Source organism: Ricinus communis, chromosome 9, assembly GCF_019578655.1.
Source record: "Ricinus communis isolate WT05 ecotype wild-type chromosome 9, ASM1957865v1, whole genome shotgun sequence".
In the NCBI taxonomy this organism is placed as follows: Eukaryota; Viridiplantae; Streptophyta; class Magnoliopsida; order Malpighiales; family Euphorbiaceae; genus Ricinus; species Ricinus communis.
The window spans coordinates 7,242,702-7,256,136 of NC_063264.1; the positions used below are offsets into that span (position 1 = coordinate 7,242,702).

Genomic DNA, 13,435 nt, shown 5'->3' on the forward strand with positions numbered 1-13,435 from the left:
ATGGTGGTGGAATTGGTGGTTGCCAGTGGTATGGAGAAAGGTTAAAAAAGAGACTGGTAAAAGTGGCGGAGATATTGGCGGTTGGTGGTGGCGTACAATAAAGAAAGTAAAAGAAAGAGAGATTGGTGAAGGTGGAGTAAAGGTGGTTTCAGATTAGACGCATGTTCGCAGAACTAAATAGTAATTATATTTACATCTAATAAAATACAAATACTAAATTTTGATTGTTAAGTCTAAAATTAAAATAATAAAACATAAGTTCAAATTATAATCGATAAAGAATTTTTTTATAGATAAAATCGCCGAATAAATTTTTTATAATTTTATTAATTAAATCGGTTTAATTTTATATTCGATTATTAATATAATAATAAAATTAAATATATAAAATAAAAATTAAGACTGAATAAATTGGCTTTATTAATTTATTTATTTTATTTTATTTTTTCAAATGAGCTCAATCAGTTTTTAATTTAAAATATAATAAAAATTTTAAACGTGTTAAAATAAGAAATAGGTAAATCTTATTTTTATCATTTTATTATATTTTTTAATAAATTAACATTTATTATATTTATATGTTTAACATAATATTATTTTTTTATATTATTTTATAGTTATATAGATATATGATATATTTTATAATATTAAAAAATAATTTAATTTAAAATGATAATTAATACAAAGTTAAAATAGTACAATAATAAAAACACTAAAATTTGGAAAAAGGTTTTTAAGGGAAAAAGAAAAAGACTAGTTTTTTGAAATACCATAAAGCCGAAAGTGATAAAACTCATATTTTGAAATACCATAATAAAGAAACGTTGACTCGTCCCCAGACCTATATCCTCCGTTAGATTAATTCAGAATCAATCATAGCCATCCATCACCTTGCGAGTACCCTTCAAACCGTTCATTTTCTCTCTGATTGCAATCTGCAAATATCGGCGGCACCATAATCAAATTCATTATCAGCAAGAAATCTTGAGAAGCAGAAATTGAAGATGTCTGGAGTAACAAATCAAGAAGAGGACAAGAAACCCACTGATCAATCTGCTGCTCACATCAATCTCAAGGTCAAGGGCCAGGTCTGATCCTCTTTTTAAAACCCTTCTAACTGCTTGCGTTTGTTACTCCGAAAGTTAATGTTTTTATGGGTCTTGGGTTAATTTTGTATCTGGATTTTTGTTTCATTAGCGAATTGTGCTGTGTGTGGGATTCAATTTTAGTACTCAACTTGAAATCTTAGGTTTTAGCTGTATTTATATTGCTACTACCACTGTTTGTATTGTTAAGGTTATGATGGGTTTGGATTGATTTTTTTTATCTCTGGGTTTTTGTTTTTTTAGCCTATTGTCTTGTATTAGGGTTTAATTTGTGCACTGAACTTGAAAGTTTTAGGCTTTTTCGATTTTGGGTTATCAAGCTTGTTTTCTGTTTTTGGGTAACTTTATACTTAATTTTCCATCTGCTTGTCCTAGAATGCTTTGCTATTCTTAATTTTCTTACTCTTTTCTATAGTTTGTAAGATTCTTTTTATGTGTTTAGATGTGTTGCTTTTATGGGTTATTTGAACTGTTCTATTATGTTGTTCTACAGTTTGAAAACCAAAATTTAAGCTTGCTAGGTAGGCAATCATAGTGGTTTAGTGCTTCTGTGATATTAGTGTAGAAATCGTTATATTATGAGTTTTTCTTATGATCTCTCTGTTTGCAAGACGTTTTAGTGACAAGGGCATTTTTACTGATATTGAGATGGTGAAACTGTGCTTATTGCTACTTTGATAATGGTTTAACATATCTATGAGAACATCCTAGTATGCAGCTAGCTGTACTTTTTAATAATTAACTTCGCCATTCCGGATTAGTAAATACTGCATTATTTTGTGTTAAATGCTTTTTTATTCATGTTAACTGTCTTTTGTTTTGGGGTTTTAGGAAGGAAATTAATAATGTGATAATTTATATTTTAGAACCCCGTATATTGTTGTTGATTTGGCTGTGCTTTTGTAATTTTTAAATATTAATACCTTTGCTGAAGGTATACTGAGAGTATGGACTAGACTATGCCAATGTGCCATCTCATCTATAATTATGGAGTTTTGCTATTTCAGTGCTGAGTTCTAACCCTAGAATCATTCCTGGCAGAACTACAACTGCTTTCATTCTGTTATTTGCCATTTTTAAAATTAGAATTTTGTCAGAAGCGGGTCTCTAATAAGTTCCAGCATTCTTACTTTATTGCAACCTTGTTCGATGACTGTGGTTTCATATGTGTAGGGCTTGAACAACTTTGCATTGTGATGATTAGACATGTTCCGTCTCGTATGTCATACTTAATTTTCCTTGTGGGGGCTAAACACTAGATGTGTAGAGGAACTCAAGTCAGTAAATTGGATATTTCATTTTCATCTGTGTTTCTCTGTTGACGTTTATGCTTTGAGCTTGAATGGTTAATCATGATCCTTTATCCTCACATTTTTTTTTTTAGCCAGAGGTGTACAAATTGCATTACTTTGTCTGATTTCAAAATGTAGTTGAACTTTTAAAGATTCTCAACTGATTGATTGCTAAATCTTTCTTTGGAACGTAAATGTATGATTTGCACTCAGGATGTTAGAGGCATATTTAGATCAACTTAGGTCTCACGGTGTTTCACAGCTGAGAATGCTAAGATTTTGTTGAATTGTATGAGCTAATATAACTTCATATTGTAGGATGGCAATGAAGTTTTTTTCAGGATTAAGAGAAGCACTCAACTGAAGAAGCTTATGAATGCTTACTGTGATCGTCAGTCGGTGGAGTTCAATTCTATTGCATTTCTGTTTGATGGTCGTCGGCTTCGTGGGGAGCAGACACCAGATGAGGTCTCTGCCCCTTTCTTTCCCAATCTATTCATGTATTTGCATGAGGTGCACTATTATTCATGTTTCTTGAGTTGTGCCTAACTTACTTCTAATTTCATTTGCTACAGTTAGAGATGGAAGATGGGGATGAGATAGATGCTATGCTTCACCAAACAGGTGGTGCTGCTGCCTAATATATTGGTTTGTTCAGTTGTTAATTGGGTAGGGGGACAATATTTAGTACTAAGTGGAATAGGGTCTTTGGAAAAACAATGGCTAGAGCTATTTAAGTTACATGCTGTCCATCTTTTCAGAACTTTGTTTCTCTAAATGCCACTTCTCAGTTGTCATATTATATCTTTAGAGTTGGGGTGATACCTGAGGCTGGCTCTCTTTGTTCTTATCTGGTTAATAACATATATGCTTATATAGTCGTCCTCTCAATGTGGTATTACTTCTGTATGTTTGCTTACTTAGATCATTGCTTGTGCTCGCACGTGATGAAATTAGCTTGTCATTTGGTGTTAAAATGCACAGTGGATAGAAGGAGTGATGCTATACATGCACCATTTTATCCAAACATATTAGAATCGAGGAAAACAGAATTTACGAGGTCAATTGCAAATATTGGAATTAAGGTTTAGTTGGATTATGTTGAGTACCTCTTAGTTATATAGTGTAGTTGCAGCTCCTATGGCTCTGAGATTAGTTTGTTGCCATTTGCCGTTTAAGCAATAACAGCCTCAGCAAATGATTGAGTTTATTATAGATGAGGGATGAGCCTGTGCCAAGCTTTTACTGCCCTATTATTTATTGTTCATGGTAGACCAATCATTGAGGATGAGATGTTTTTCTCCAAGAAAATAAAGGGTCGATTTAGCTAGTTATTGATTTAGCCTGCATTTAAGTTTTATGAGAAGATGAGACATGGAAGAGGAGGTCTCAAAGTGCAGGAAACTTTTGATTGTGTACTGTTTATTGGGAACCAAAGTTGAAGGCAGAACATCAATTATAACAATTTGTTGCAGGCAGCTTCGACGGCTGTTGCTTACTACGAGTGTAACAGAATTGTTCAAGTGGTCGTCTATTTACTTCTTTTTCTTTAAAAGAAAAATTGTCTTAAGCTTCCATTGCCAAGTCTCAAATTATTGAGAAAGACACCTGAGAATTAGGTAATAGTTCATCCAACTGGATTATTTATCGTACTTCTGAAGTTCTTTCCTTTTGCATCTAGTTTAAATATCTAGTTTATATTAGAAATTTATTTATGAATCGATTGGTTCGTTAAAAATTATTTTGGAATCGGAATGAGATTTTTCCATCAATCGAGATTATCTATTTCCTTTGCATTTGGGAATTATTTTTCAGCCGATTTCGTTAGATTTATGCCTCTGTGACATGTAAAATTAAAGGCTGATTTGATGGGTTCAACTTGCTCGAACGTCTGGTAATTGGTTTGCAGTATTGTTATTCATTGGAAAGGAACCTAGAAGCCAATTCAACTTTTCTTTTTGCTCAATCGAAAATAAAAACTCCTTTGCAATATCCAACTACTTTTGTTAATTAATTTATTCTTGTGGTACTTTTATATTTTTTAATTTTTTTTTTATGAAATAAAGAGCACGTGTGTAAAATAGAAGTTCGGATTACTTGGGGAGAAAGATTTAGAAAAATCAGATTTCGATATAATACATAAATAACGTCAGGGTTTTCAAGATGATGCAAATCAATACAAAGTATAAGTATAAACATAAAGTATTGCTCCTTATATTTTCCATTTGTTTCGTTTCATGATACAATCAAGATTTAATTGTAAAATAAATCTATCAAAATTAATATAAACTCTTCTCTTTCAATTCTTTGAAACTTATGGGCTTCTCCACGAGTGTAACATCAAATGGCAGTTTCTTGTTCTTGGTCTACTCTTCAAATTGAGCTTCTTGAATTAATCTTCAACTTCCTAAACGATGCACTTGCCAATTCTCCGGTGTCGGGATGTCTGCGTTTCTTGGAGGTTGGTAGCTACGCAAGTCTACCAGAGTCGTGTTAATTGAATTCTATTACTCATGCTATTCGATAGAGAAAATGATACAAGCAATGGAACCTTGTGCAATATCTTGAGCGGAGACATTGATGAAAAGATTGATCTATCGAACCTTCAAGAGTGGAGAATCTGTAGTTCTACTAATGGCTGGTTACTAATCATGGGTCGTTCTTTTCCACACGGGCTCAATCTTTATGATCTCATCTCAAGAAACAAAATCTTTTTTCCATCGGCAACCCAATTACTTGATGAAAGTTTTTCACTTCGAAATCAATGAGATGTACATAAACAGATGCATTACATCAACAACTAGTCCTTTGGATCAAGATTGTGTTGTGTTAGTCCTCTACGGTTATAATCTTGAAGGAAGACTTGCATTATGTGGAGAAGGAGATCGAGTATGAAAAATCTTTGCATGATTAGACCCTACAAAGGTTTCTTTCTCTTTTGTTGATATAATGATGCATAAGGGTCGATTCTATGCAACTGACATTCAAGGGTACATATATGGTTTGGAGATTGGTTCTTGTTCAAAGATTATATTACTAATGAAGCCACCATTTCAAGAAATCAAAAGGATCAGGAATTTGATTGAATCATTCTCCGGGAATTTCTTGATGATTAACATAAAATGGAGTTGGGTAGATGAGGATGGCGAAGACTATAAAAATGATGGAGTTGCAATCTTATTTGAAATATACAAGATAGATTTTAATAGAAAAAATGGAAAAAGATTGAGAATTTAGGGGATGAAGCGTTGTTTCTTAGTCTTGCTAATAGAGAGAGATGTTGGATGTTATAACTTGACTTTGATATAAGAGGTCTTCGTCAAACCCCATAAGAATATAATCTTCCATGTGATTATAAATTAACCTAATAAATATTCTCTGGTGATAGTGCTTCATATACTAAAATTTATACAACCATTCAAGATCATGTAAATAAAATTATAAGAGTCTCTTATAATTTACCTAAAGTCTCGAGTTAAAATCTTAAATATGCAACCTCATTAAAACTTTTAAAATAGTATTTTACCACCTATAAAGGATTATTAAATCAAAAAGAAAAATCTATACATCCCAATAATATATCATGTGTTGAATTTTTTAACAATAGCGTAGATCTTTATTACCATATCTAATTTTACTTCCTTCGATCTATTGATTTTATCCTTTATTAGTAATTACATAGTAAGATAATTGTTTAAAATTTTGAACGATTTGCATTTCTTTGCCTTGGCTCGAGTCCACTCCGATTCATCTATTAGGTTTGAAACTTTATCCAAGTTCGATTTATCTTTAAAAATAGAAGAAATTTCACGGGGCACTGGTTTTCAAAAAAGAATTTTATTTTTACGATAAAAAGAAAATCTTTTATGACTTTTTTTAAAATTTTTTTATATATTTTTTTAGAATCTCGTGACAGAAAAGATATTAAAATCTATCTAAAAAACATCTAAAGGATATTATTTTTAATTTATATTATTGTAACTTCAGTTTTTATTTTTTATCTTTTTTATTTCTTTTAGAATTTAGTGAGAAAAAAGATATTAAAATTATACCTAAAAGACATCGAAAGTTTGTTTATTTTAACTTGTATTATTATGAATTTTCTTTTTAGAATTTCGTCTAAAAAAAGATACTAAAAGTATACCTATAAGATACCAAAAGAATATTATTTTTGATTTGTATTATTGTAAAATCAGTCAAATTTGTTAGATTTATCTTTTTTATTTTATATCTTTATATTTGTTATTCACGAATTGAATGATATTATATATTTTTTAACAACCAGTGTGTTTTGATGATATAAAAATATGTGTTTCATAAAAAGACTATAATTTAACAAAAATATTAAAAGTGTATTTTAAAATATATGAATATATAATCAAGAAAAATCAAGAAAGTAATTTAATGGTAAGAAAAATATACTAAAAGGGTACTAATAAAATATCAAAAGAATACCATGGTGCAGTTCTAAAAAAACAGTATAGAAAAAGTTTTTAAAAAATCATAAAATTAATGACAAATTGAGCGTAAAAATAAAAAAAAAAATTTGTCTTTCCTATACTTTTATAAAAAAACCTTTAAAAATATACAGTAAAACCTCTCTATAATGATACTCTGTATCAAAATAATCTCTATATAGTAATAAACAAATTACAGTCTCAATTTGAACCAGTTATAATAAATTTTAAATTCCATCTTAAAAGAATATTGTTTTATATAATAATATTTATATATATATATATATAACTTTAAAATAAAATATTATGCTATCTTTTGTCTTATTATAGTATTATTTTATCTTATCAAATTTATTTGTATTATAATGACTAAGATATCAATATTATATTATTTTAGCGATTAAGTATTAAATTTTATAAAAAAGATAATGCTTAACCCTTATTAAATTATAACTTTCTTATAGTTATAAATTTTAATTTTAAATATATAATTATAAAGAGATTTTACTGTATAAATTTTTACTTATAATATTTTATGACAGGCCAGACTTATCAGGCTGACCACCAATCAAAAAAAGCCACAACAGTAACATTTAAACGAGATCTCATACAATCACCAATTTTGGAAACTCTGCTGTCTTCTTTCCATAGCTAGAACGTATATAAAGATGGCGCTGTAACAAGAGAATTGAGGCAAAGAAAACATGGAGAAGAAGAATAATCTTGTACAATGCTTTTGCTTCTTCTCCCTTTTCTTTTCTCTTATACCCACATCACAATCTTTCAACTATGCCGATGCTCTATCGAAGAGTCTCCTTTACTTTGAATCTCAACGTTCCGGTCGCTTACCTTATAACCAAAGAGTGACATGGCGCCACCATTCCGGTCTCACCGACGGCCTTGAACAAGGCGTAAGTCCATCTGTACATATTCTTCCACACTCTCTAATATCAGAAACTATAACTAATTTAGATTCTTTGCCGCGTGTTGTTGGTAATGAAGGTGGATTTGGTAGGAGGGTACTACGATGCAGGGGACAATGTGAAGTTTGGTCTGCCAATGGCGTTCACCATAACAATGCTTTCATGGGGTGTTATTGAATATGGAAATGAAATTGGCGATGCCGGAGAGTATGAACATGCCCTTGAAGCTATCAAATGGGGGACTGATTATTTCATCAAAGCGCATACTCATCCAAATGTCTTGTGGGTTCAGGTTGTTTCGATATTTATATTTCCAACACTCGAACTTGTATATGATCAGTACATATACATATACATATACACTCAGTAATCTTAAATGTATAGAGTATATTCACTCGAATTATCAATTGTGTTAACTTAATGCATGGAATCACATCGCCATGTCCACATACAGAGGAAGACTGAGTGCATATCAGACAGAGAAAGCAAGATTTACACTTGCTAATCAAGAGTTAGGAACGTTTTGCAGGTGGGTGATGGCTACACGGATCATTACTGCTGGCAACGACCAGAGGACATGACAACGTCACGACAAGCCTACAAGGTGGATGCAAACAACCCTGGGTCGGATGTGGCAGGAGAGACAGCTGCAGCACTGGCAGCAGCCTCAATCGTATTCAGGAAAACAAACCCACATTACTCCCACCTACTATTGCATCACGCTCAACAAGTAAGTTAGTTAATTACGTTGTTAACTGGTTCAATAAAAGTGACTTATACCACCAGATTTCCTTTATAAAATTTAAGTTTAGTAGAATCAAAACTAGAGGGTCTGTTGAACTAATCTTAGTTCAACGCTAACCATTTATAAACTAAATAAAAATTAATATATGATTTTAGGTTTTATTTTATTGATAAAGTATATGTCTTGTCATGAACGACATTTATTGACAATTTATAATACTTATATTTATATTTTTAAAATTTTATTATTTTTATTGTTATACTGAATCGAGATGATCAATATATATTATTAATTTTAAATAATATCAATCATTTAATATAAATTTTTTATTCATTGCAGTGTAATTTTTAATTAAGAATTAGCCTATATTCTAATAATTAAGTATCTATTTTATAACCCACGAGCTGATGTTTCTTTTTTTCTCCTTTTCTCTTTTGGGTGTGTAAAGTTGTTCGAGTTTGGGGACAAGTACAGGGGGAAATATGACGAGAGTGTGAAGGTGGTGAAGGGTTACTATACGTCGGTGAGTGGGTACAAGGATGAGTTGTTATGGGGAGCCTTGTGGCTATACAAGGCCACCGACAACGAGGCTTATTTGATGTATGTGCTGGAAAATGCTCATGGATTTGGTGGGATCACTTGGGCCATTTCTGAATTTAGCTGGGATGTCAAGTTTCCTGGTCTTCAAATTCTTGCTTCCATGGTATTCCCCCAATGATCTTTCTTGCAATTAATCTTTATAACTAGGCACTAACTTGCATTCTTTTAATCATAATATGAGTTGCAGTTACTAACAGAAGAGAGGCACAAAAAACACAAGCACATATTGGAGCACTACCAATCAAAAGCAGAGTATTATCTCTGCTCTTGCCTCGACCAAAACAACGTTACTAATGTGAAACGCACCCCAGGAGGGTTACTATACATCCGCCAGTGGAACAACCTTCAATACGTATCCACGGCTGCATTTCTTCTCACAGTTTACTCTGATCATCTTTTGGCATCAAATCAACGGCTCAAATGCGATCGCGGGATACTGGATCCGCAGGAAATTCTCAGTGTTGCCAAATCACAGATTGATTACATACTGGGAGCTAATCCAGTGGGTATGAGCTACTTGGTTGGGTACGGTACAGAGTATCCTCAAAGAGTGCACCACAGGGGAGCATCCATTGAATCATATAAAGGGAACAAGGGTTTTATTGGGTGCACACAAGGGTATGATATGTGGTACAACAGGCAAGATCCAAACCCTAATGTTGTGGTTGGGGCCCTTGTTGGTGGGCCTGATGAGAAAGATGAATTTTCGGATGAGAGGGGAAATTACATGCAAACTGAGGCGTGTACGTATAATACTGCAAGTCTCGTTGGTGTTTTAGCCAGATTGCAAAGCTTAACAGAGGATGATTTCTCTGCTAATCCATCACTACTTGCTTCTATATAACAGAACATTCTTTTCACATTCAGGATAAAAGAAATTCATTAATCGATTGGTTATGGCATCCGTCGAAGGTGAACTGACCCAAAATTCTACCACCCTTTTCATTTTAGGTGACAAATTTTGTCTGAAATAAGAGTGTTTTGAAAGAAATCTTTTTCTCTTTTGATTGAATGTGCAGGAGTTTTTCATATGACAGATAATTAAGGTTGCTCGCCTTTTCATAAAAATGTCCTGATGAGATTGGCATATATATGTGGAGCAAGTGTCTTCGGTATCATATGGTGTAATTAGATTTGTTACATTTGTACACATTGTTCGATTTTCCCTTAGATGTGGAGAAGACTGGACATTTCGGGATGTCATTTTGTTCATGATTATTAAATCTGCGATTATCCAAGAATAGGCCTTACTGTGGATTGATGTTAAAAGAAACCTTCTCTTTGTTATTCAATTGTTTTTTTCTCGGTTCTATATTTGTCTTTTCTTTCTTAATGATTGTCGCATGATTAGATTGGTATGAGCCTATAATCTTGATTTGTTAATAAATAATGATATTCGCTTTTTATTCATTTTTATTTTAAAAACTGTTCGCACCACTGTTCCAAAGATCAATTCGAAAACTTCAGTTATCACTTGAATTATTAGATCTTATGCCCGTTTAAAAGTTAAGCCGGAAACCTTTTAAAATCTTTATCACCTGTAATAAGCAAAGTTTAAGGTACTAAACAAATAAAGGCAAATAGTCACAAGTTACACAGAGAATGAACCAGATTTAAATTTTATAAGATAGCTATATATTCAAAATTCAACTCAATTATATTTTCAAAATTCAAATTCAAAACATTGTTAGTTAAAATCTCATCTACATACTTAAAATTCTAATTTATCCTCTTTAGCTAAATACTCAAATTCTTAGTTAACAAATATTTTAACCATCTCATCTATATACTCAAAATTTAATCGAACTCAAAACCATGTTAATAAAATATTTTTAACATTAAATTTGACAGCTTTTATCAAATTAAATTAAGATAAAGATTTTAGAAGGATAGTATAAAAATTTCAGTATTATAATAAATTAATAAATTTTAACCCCACAATACATTTAGAAGCAAAGGCTGAGCTATATGTAACCATTCATGTTTTAGTAATTCAATAAAGAACCAATATTTAGCCTCAAATAAGGCACCTCCAGATTCTGTAAGAGCATTTAGTTTAGCTTCATAAATTTTATTCAGTAATATATATATATATATATATATATATATATATACACACAAACTGTTTTATAGAACAAAACCCAAAGATTATTGCATACCATTTAACTAATCATCTCCTTCTACGATAGTCAGCACCTGGCTCATGCCCTTTATACCTTCCCTTCACAGCTTCAGTGTCTCCACCTCCACGTCCAACGGTAGCAGCCTCTTCAGCGCCGTCGGAGGTCTTATCAGAAGTCTGACTCGCAATACCTTGATCTGCAACTTGCTCGGTTTTTTCCTCAGCCTTCGCCTTCTCCTCTGCAACCCTTCTGAATTCATCGGCTAGTGAAGGTGCTTTTTCTTCTACTCCACGATGCCCTTGATTTTCCGCATGGGTATACCTCTGGAAGATCACACATAAATATATACATGAATTGCTTGAGCACCCCAGAAATGATTAACATCAATTGCAAACTCATATATTATATGATAATTTTGTCATTAAATCAGTACTGATTTGGAAGTTCGTGGTCTTACCCTTGAATGGGGAGAAAAGATTAGACAAAATGCAATTAATTAATGTAAACCTGGGATGCAGACATCAGAAGTACAGTAGATGAACCAACAGACGTTAGAACATACATACTTTTGTATTTTCTGAATTAGAAACAAAAAGAAAATCAATAAAAAAAGAGAAAATTCAATCGAAGAGGGGCAGATCGATATGATACATACCTTCATCATGGGGTTGCATAGGAGTGGTGTCGAAGGCCTGACAGTCAATGATCGTGTCAATTTGCAGAGAAGGAAACCTGATGCCATGTTAAGAATCAGAGCCCAGAAAAATTAAAGGAGTTGCTGATGAATGGGGAATTAAGAAGAAGAAGAAAGAAAAGTAAGTACGTGTCTTTGTAGATGTAATTCAATGGGCCACGTGTTGGTATGTGGGGTTCGGAATTGGATTTAAAGGCATGCAAATAATTTGGACCGACTGACTAGTCATATAAGTTTAGATAATTATAAATTTAGATAATGTAGTGTTTAATGAAGAGACTAGTCATTTCAGCCTTTTGCCTGTTAAATCTGGGCAACTCAGTTTTGGCTTTTAGCCATATGAGTCTGTAGTAGATTTCAAACGTTGGATTGGTTCGCCTGTTAAAGCAATTCGTAACGTCGGAGGATTATCAGAACTTTATTTTTTGGCTAAATGGCTATCTTTTTATATATATAAAAAAACCCTTTTCTAGATTTGATATACAATTCTATTCATATATCAAATTTATTAAAAATAAATAAATATTAATTATATAATATTAAAATATAAAATATATAAATATACTTCTGTAACTATAATTGCTAGTTAAAATATAGATATCCTACAAATTTGGTGCATAATTTAGCTTCATTCGTAACCTTTTTTTTACTAAAACTTCTACCTTCAAACAAATAATATTTGCTATATTACACATAAATCTTAGTGCAAATGATAAAAATGCTTTATAGTGTATTTAGAATTGCATTGCAAAATCATATTTCTAAAAGAATATTTTAAATTTCAACTGATTTTAGAAAATTAGATAGATGAATCTTATAGTTAATTTGATAAAATCTGTATAAATATTCTTTTATGCCAAATGTGTTGCATAGTGATGATTCAATAATAATGACAATAAAAATATTTATCATATTTTTTAAATATTTATAGTAATATTTAAATTTTAAAAATATTATTTTAAATTTTAATTAATAAAAAAATCTTTCTTTATATTAAAAGTATAAACTTTGAATTCATATGCGTACTAAAAGTAAAAATCCTTCTAATTAAAATTATTAATTGACGATTGCTTCTTTAAAATAATTTTATTAAACTTTTCATACAAATTACTTGTGATATTTATACTAATTAATAAAAATTATTTTGATAATTATTCATTGAATTAATAATTTAAATAAAATATAATTTGAGCGGACCACAAAAGCATTTTCTTTTAGGGAAAAAGTTCAAATTTGCCCCTAACATATAACCACTGGTGCGGATTGGCCCTCCAAGTTTTTTTTTTTAGCCAGTTGATCACAATATCTCGCCAAACGGAGTTCTTAAGCTCCTTCTTTAGAACGAAGCTAAAGAACGTTAAGTTCAAAACATATAACCGTTACTAGAACCCACATTTAAGGAAGCAACTTAATAAAAGCGGGACACGTTTGCTAGGCTTCTTTTCCTTATGATATAAAAAGAAAAATTAATGGTGGGAGTTATTGTCCTGTCCCA

At 31.5% G+C, this 13,435-nt stretch overlaps 3 protein-coding genes across 6 annotated transcripts; 2 read left to right on the forward strand and 1 right to left on the reverse strand.

The window, feature by feature from the left end:
• The first annotated feature begins 800 nt into the window (after nucleotides 1-800).
• Nucleotides 801-3,276, forward strand: LOC8287629 (small ubiquitin-related modifier 1). The gene is made up of 3 exons (XM_002529424.4): nucleotides 801-1,088; nucleotides 2,717-2,866; nucleotides 2,974-3,276. The coding sequence occupies exons 1-3, from the start codon at nucleotides 1,005-1,007 to the stop codon at nucleotides 3,037-3,039; spliced, it is 300 nt and encodes a 99-aa protein (XP_002529470.1). The 5' UTR covers nucleotides 801-1,004; the 3' UTR covers nucleotides 3,040-3,276.
• A 4,226-nt stretch (nucleotides 3,277-7,502) lies between these two features.
• Nucleotides 7,503-10,433, forward strand: LOC8287628 (endoglucanase 11). Of its 2 annotated transcripts, XR_003080446.2 has the most exons (6): nucleotides 7,503-7,766; nucleotides 7,858-8,070; nucleotides 8,308-8,508; nucleotides 8,972-9,226; nucleotides 9,311-10,035; nucleotides 10,143-10,433. XR_003080446.2 is itself a non-coding variant. In XM_002529423.4 (5 exons), exons 1-5 carry the CDS (start codon nucleotides 7,560-7,562, stop codon nucleotides 9,965-9,967), a joined length of 1,533 nt encoding a protein of 510 aa, XP_002529469.3. In that variant the 5' UTR covers nucleotides 7,505-7,559; the 3' UTR covers nucleotides 9,968-10,433. The 2 variants fall into 2 exon arrangements, 1 of the variants encoding a protein (XP_002529469.3); XM_002529423.4 differs by having other exon boundaries at nucleotides 7,505-7,766; nucleotides 9,311-10,433.
• Nucleotides 10,434-11,088: 655 nt separating this feature from the next.
• LOC8287627 lies at nucleotides 11,089-12,062 on the reverse strand. 3 transcript variants are annotated; one of them, XM_048379180.1, is made up of 3 exons: nucleotides 11,902-12,043; nucleotides 11,813-11,823; nucleotides 11,089-11,569 (listed from the first exon to the last, which is right to left on the reverse strand). In XM_048379180.1, exons 1-3 carry the CDS (start codon nucleotides 11,918-11,920, stop codon nucleotides 11,294-11,296), a joined length of 306 nt encoding a protein of 101 aa, XP_048235137.1. In that variant the 5' UTR covers nucleotides 11,921-12,043; the 3' UTR covers nucleotides 11,089-11,293. The 3 variants fall into 3 exon arrangements, 2 of the variants coding, with proteins under 2 accessions (XP_048235137.1, XP_002529468.1); XR_007217327.1 differs by lacking the exon at nucleotides 11,813-11,823 and adding an exon at nucleotides 11,704-11,753 and having other exon boundaries at nucleotides 11,465-11,569; nucleotides 11,902-12,056; XM_002529422.4 differs by lacking the exon at nucleotides 11,813-11,823 and having other exon boundaries at nucleotides 11,902-12,062.
• Nucleotides 12,063-13,435: the final 1,373 nt, after the last annotated feature.

Excerpts from the sequence above, each read along its gene's own strand:
- LOC8287629 (XM_002529424.4), top strand. The coding sequence starts at position 1,005 with ATGTCTGGAGTAACAAATCAAGAAGAGGACAAGAAACCCACTGATCAA. Across the intron at positions 1,089-2,716 it reads ATCTCAAGGTCAAGGGCCAG|GATGGCAATGAAGTTTTTTT; the intron begins GTCTGATCCTCT and ends TTCATATTGTAG. Across the intron at positions 2,867-2,973 it reads GGGAGCAGACACCAGATGAG|TTAGAGATGGAAGATGGGGA; the intron begins GTCTCTGCCCCT and ends CATTTGCTACAG.
- LOC8287627 (XM_002529422.4), bottom strand. The coding sequence starts at position 11,988 with ATGGCATCAGGTTTCCTTCTCTGCAAATTGACACGATCATTGACTGTC. Across the intron at positions 11,570-11,901 it reads TATGCAACCCCATGATGAAG|AGGTATACCCATGCGGAAAA; the intron begins GTATGTATCATA and ends GTGATCTTCCAG.
- LOC8287628 (XM_002529423.4), top strand. The coding sequence starts at position 7,560 with ATGGAGAAGAAGAATAATCTTGTACAATGCTTTTGCTTCTTCTCCCTT. Across the intron at positions 7,767-7,857 it reads CCGACGGCCTTGAACAAGGC|GTGGATTTGGTAGGAGGGTA; the intron begins GTAAGTCCATCT and ends TTGGTAATGAAG. Across the intron at positions 8,071-8,307 it reads CAAATGTCTTGTGGGTTCAG|GTGGGTGATGGCTACACGGA; the intron begins GTTGTTTCGATA and ends AACGTTTTGCAG.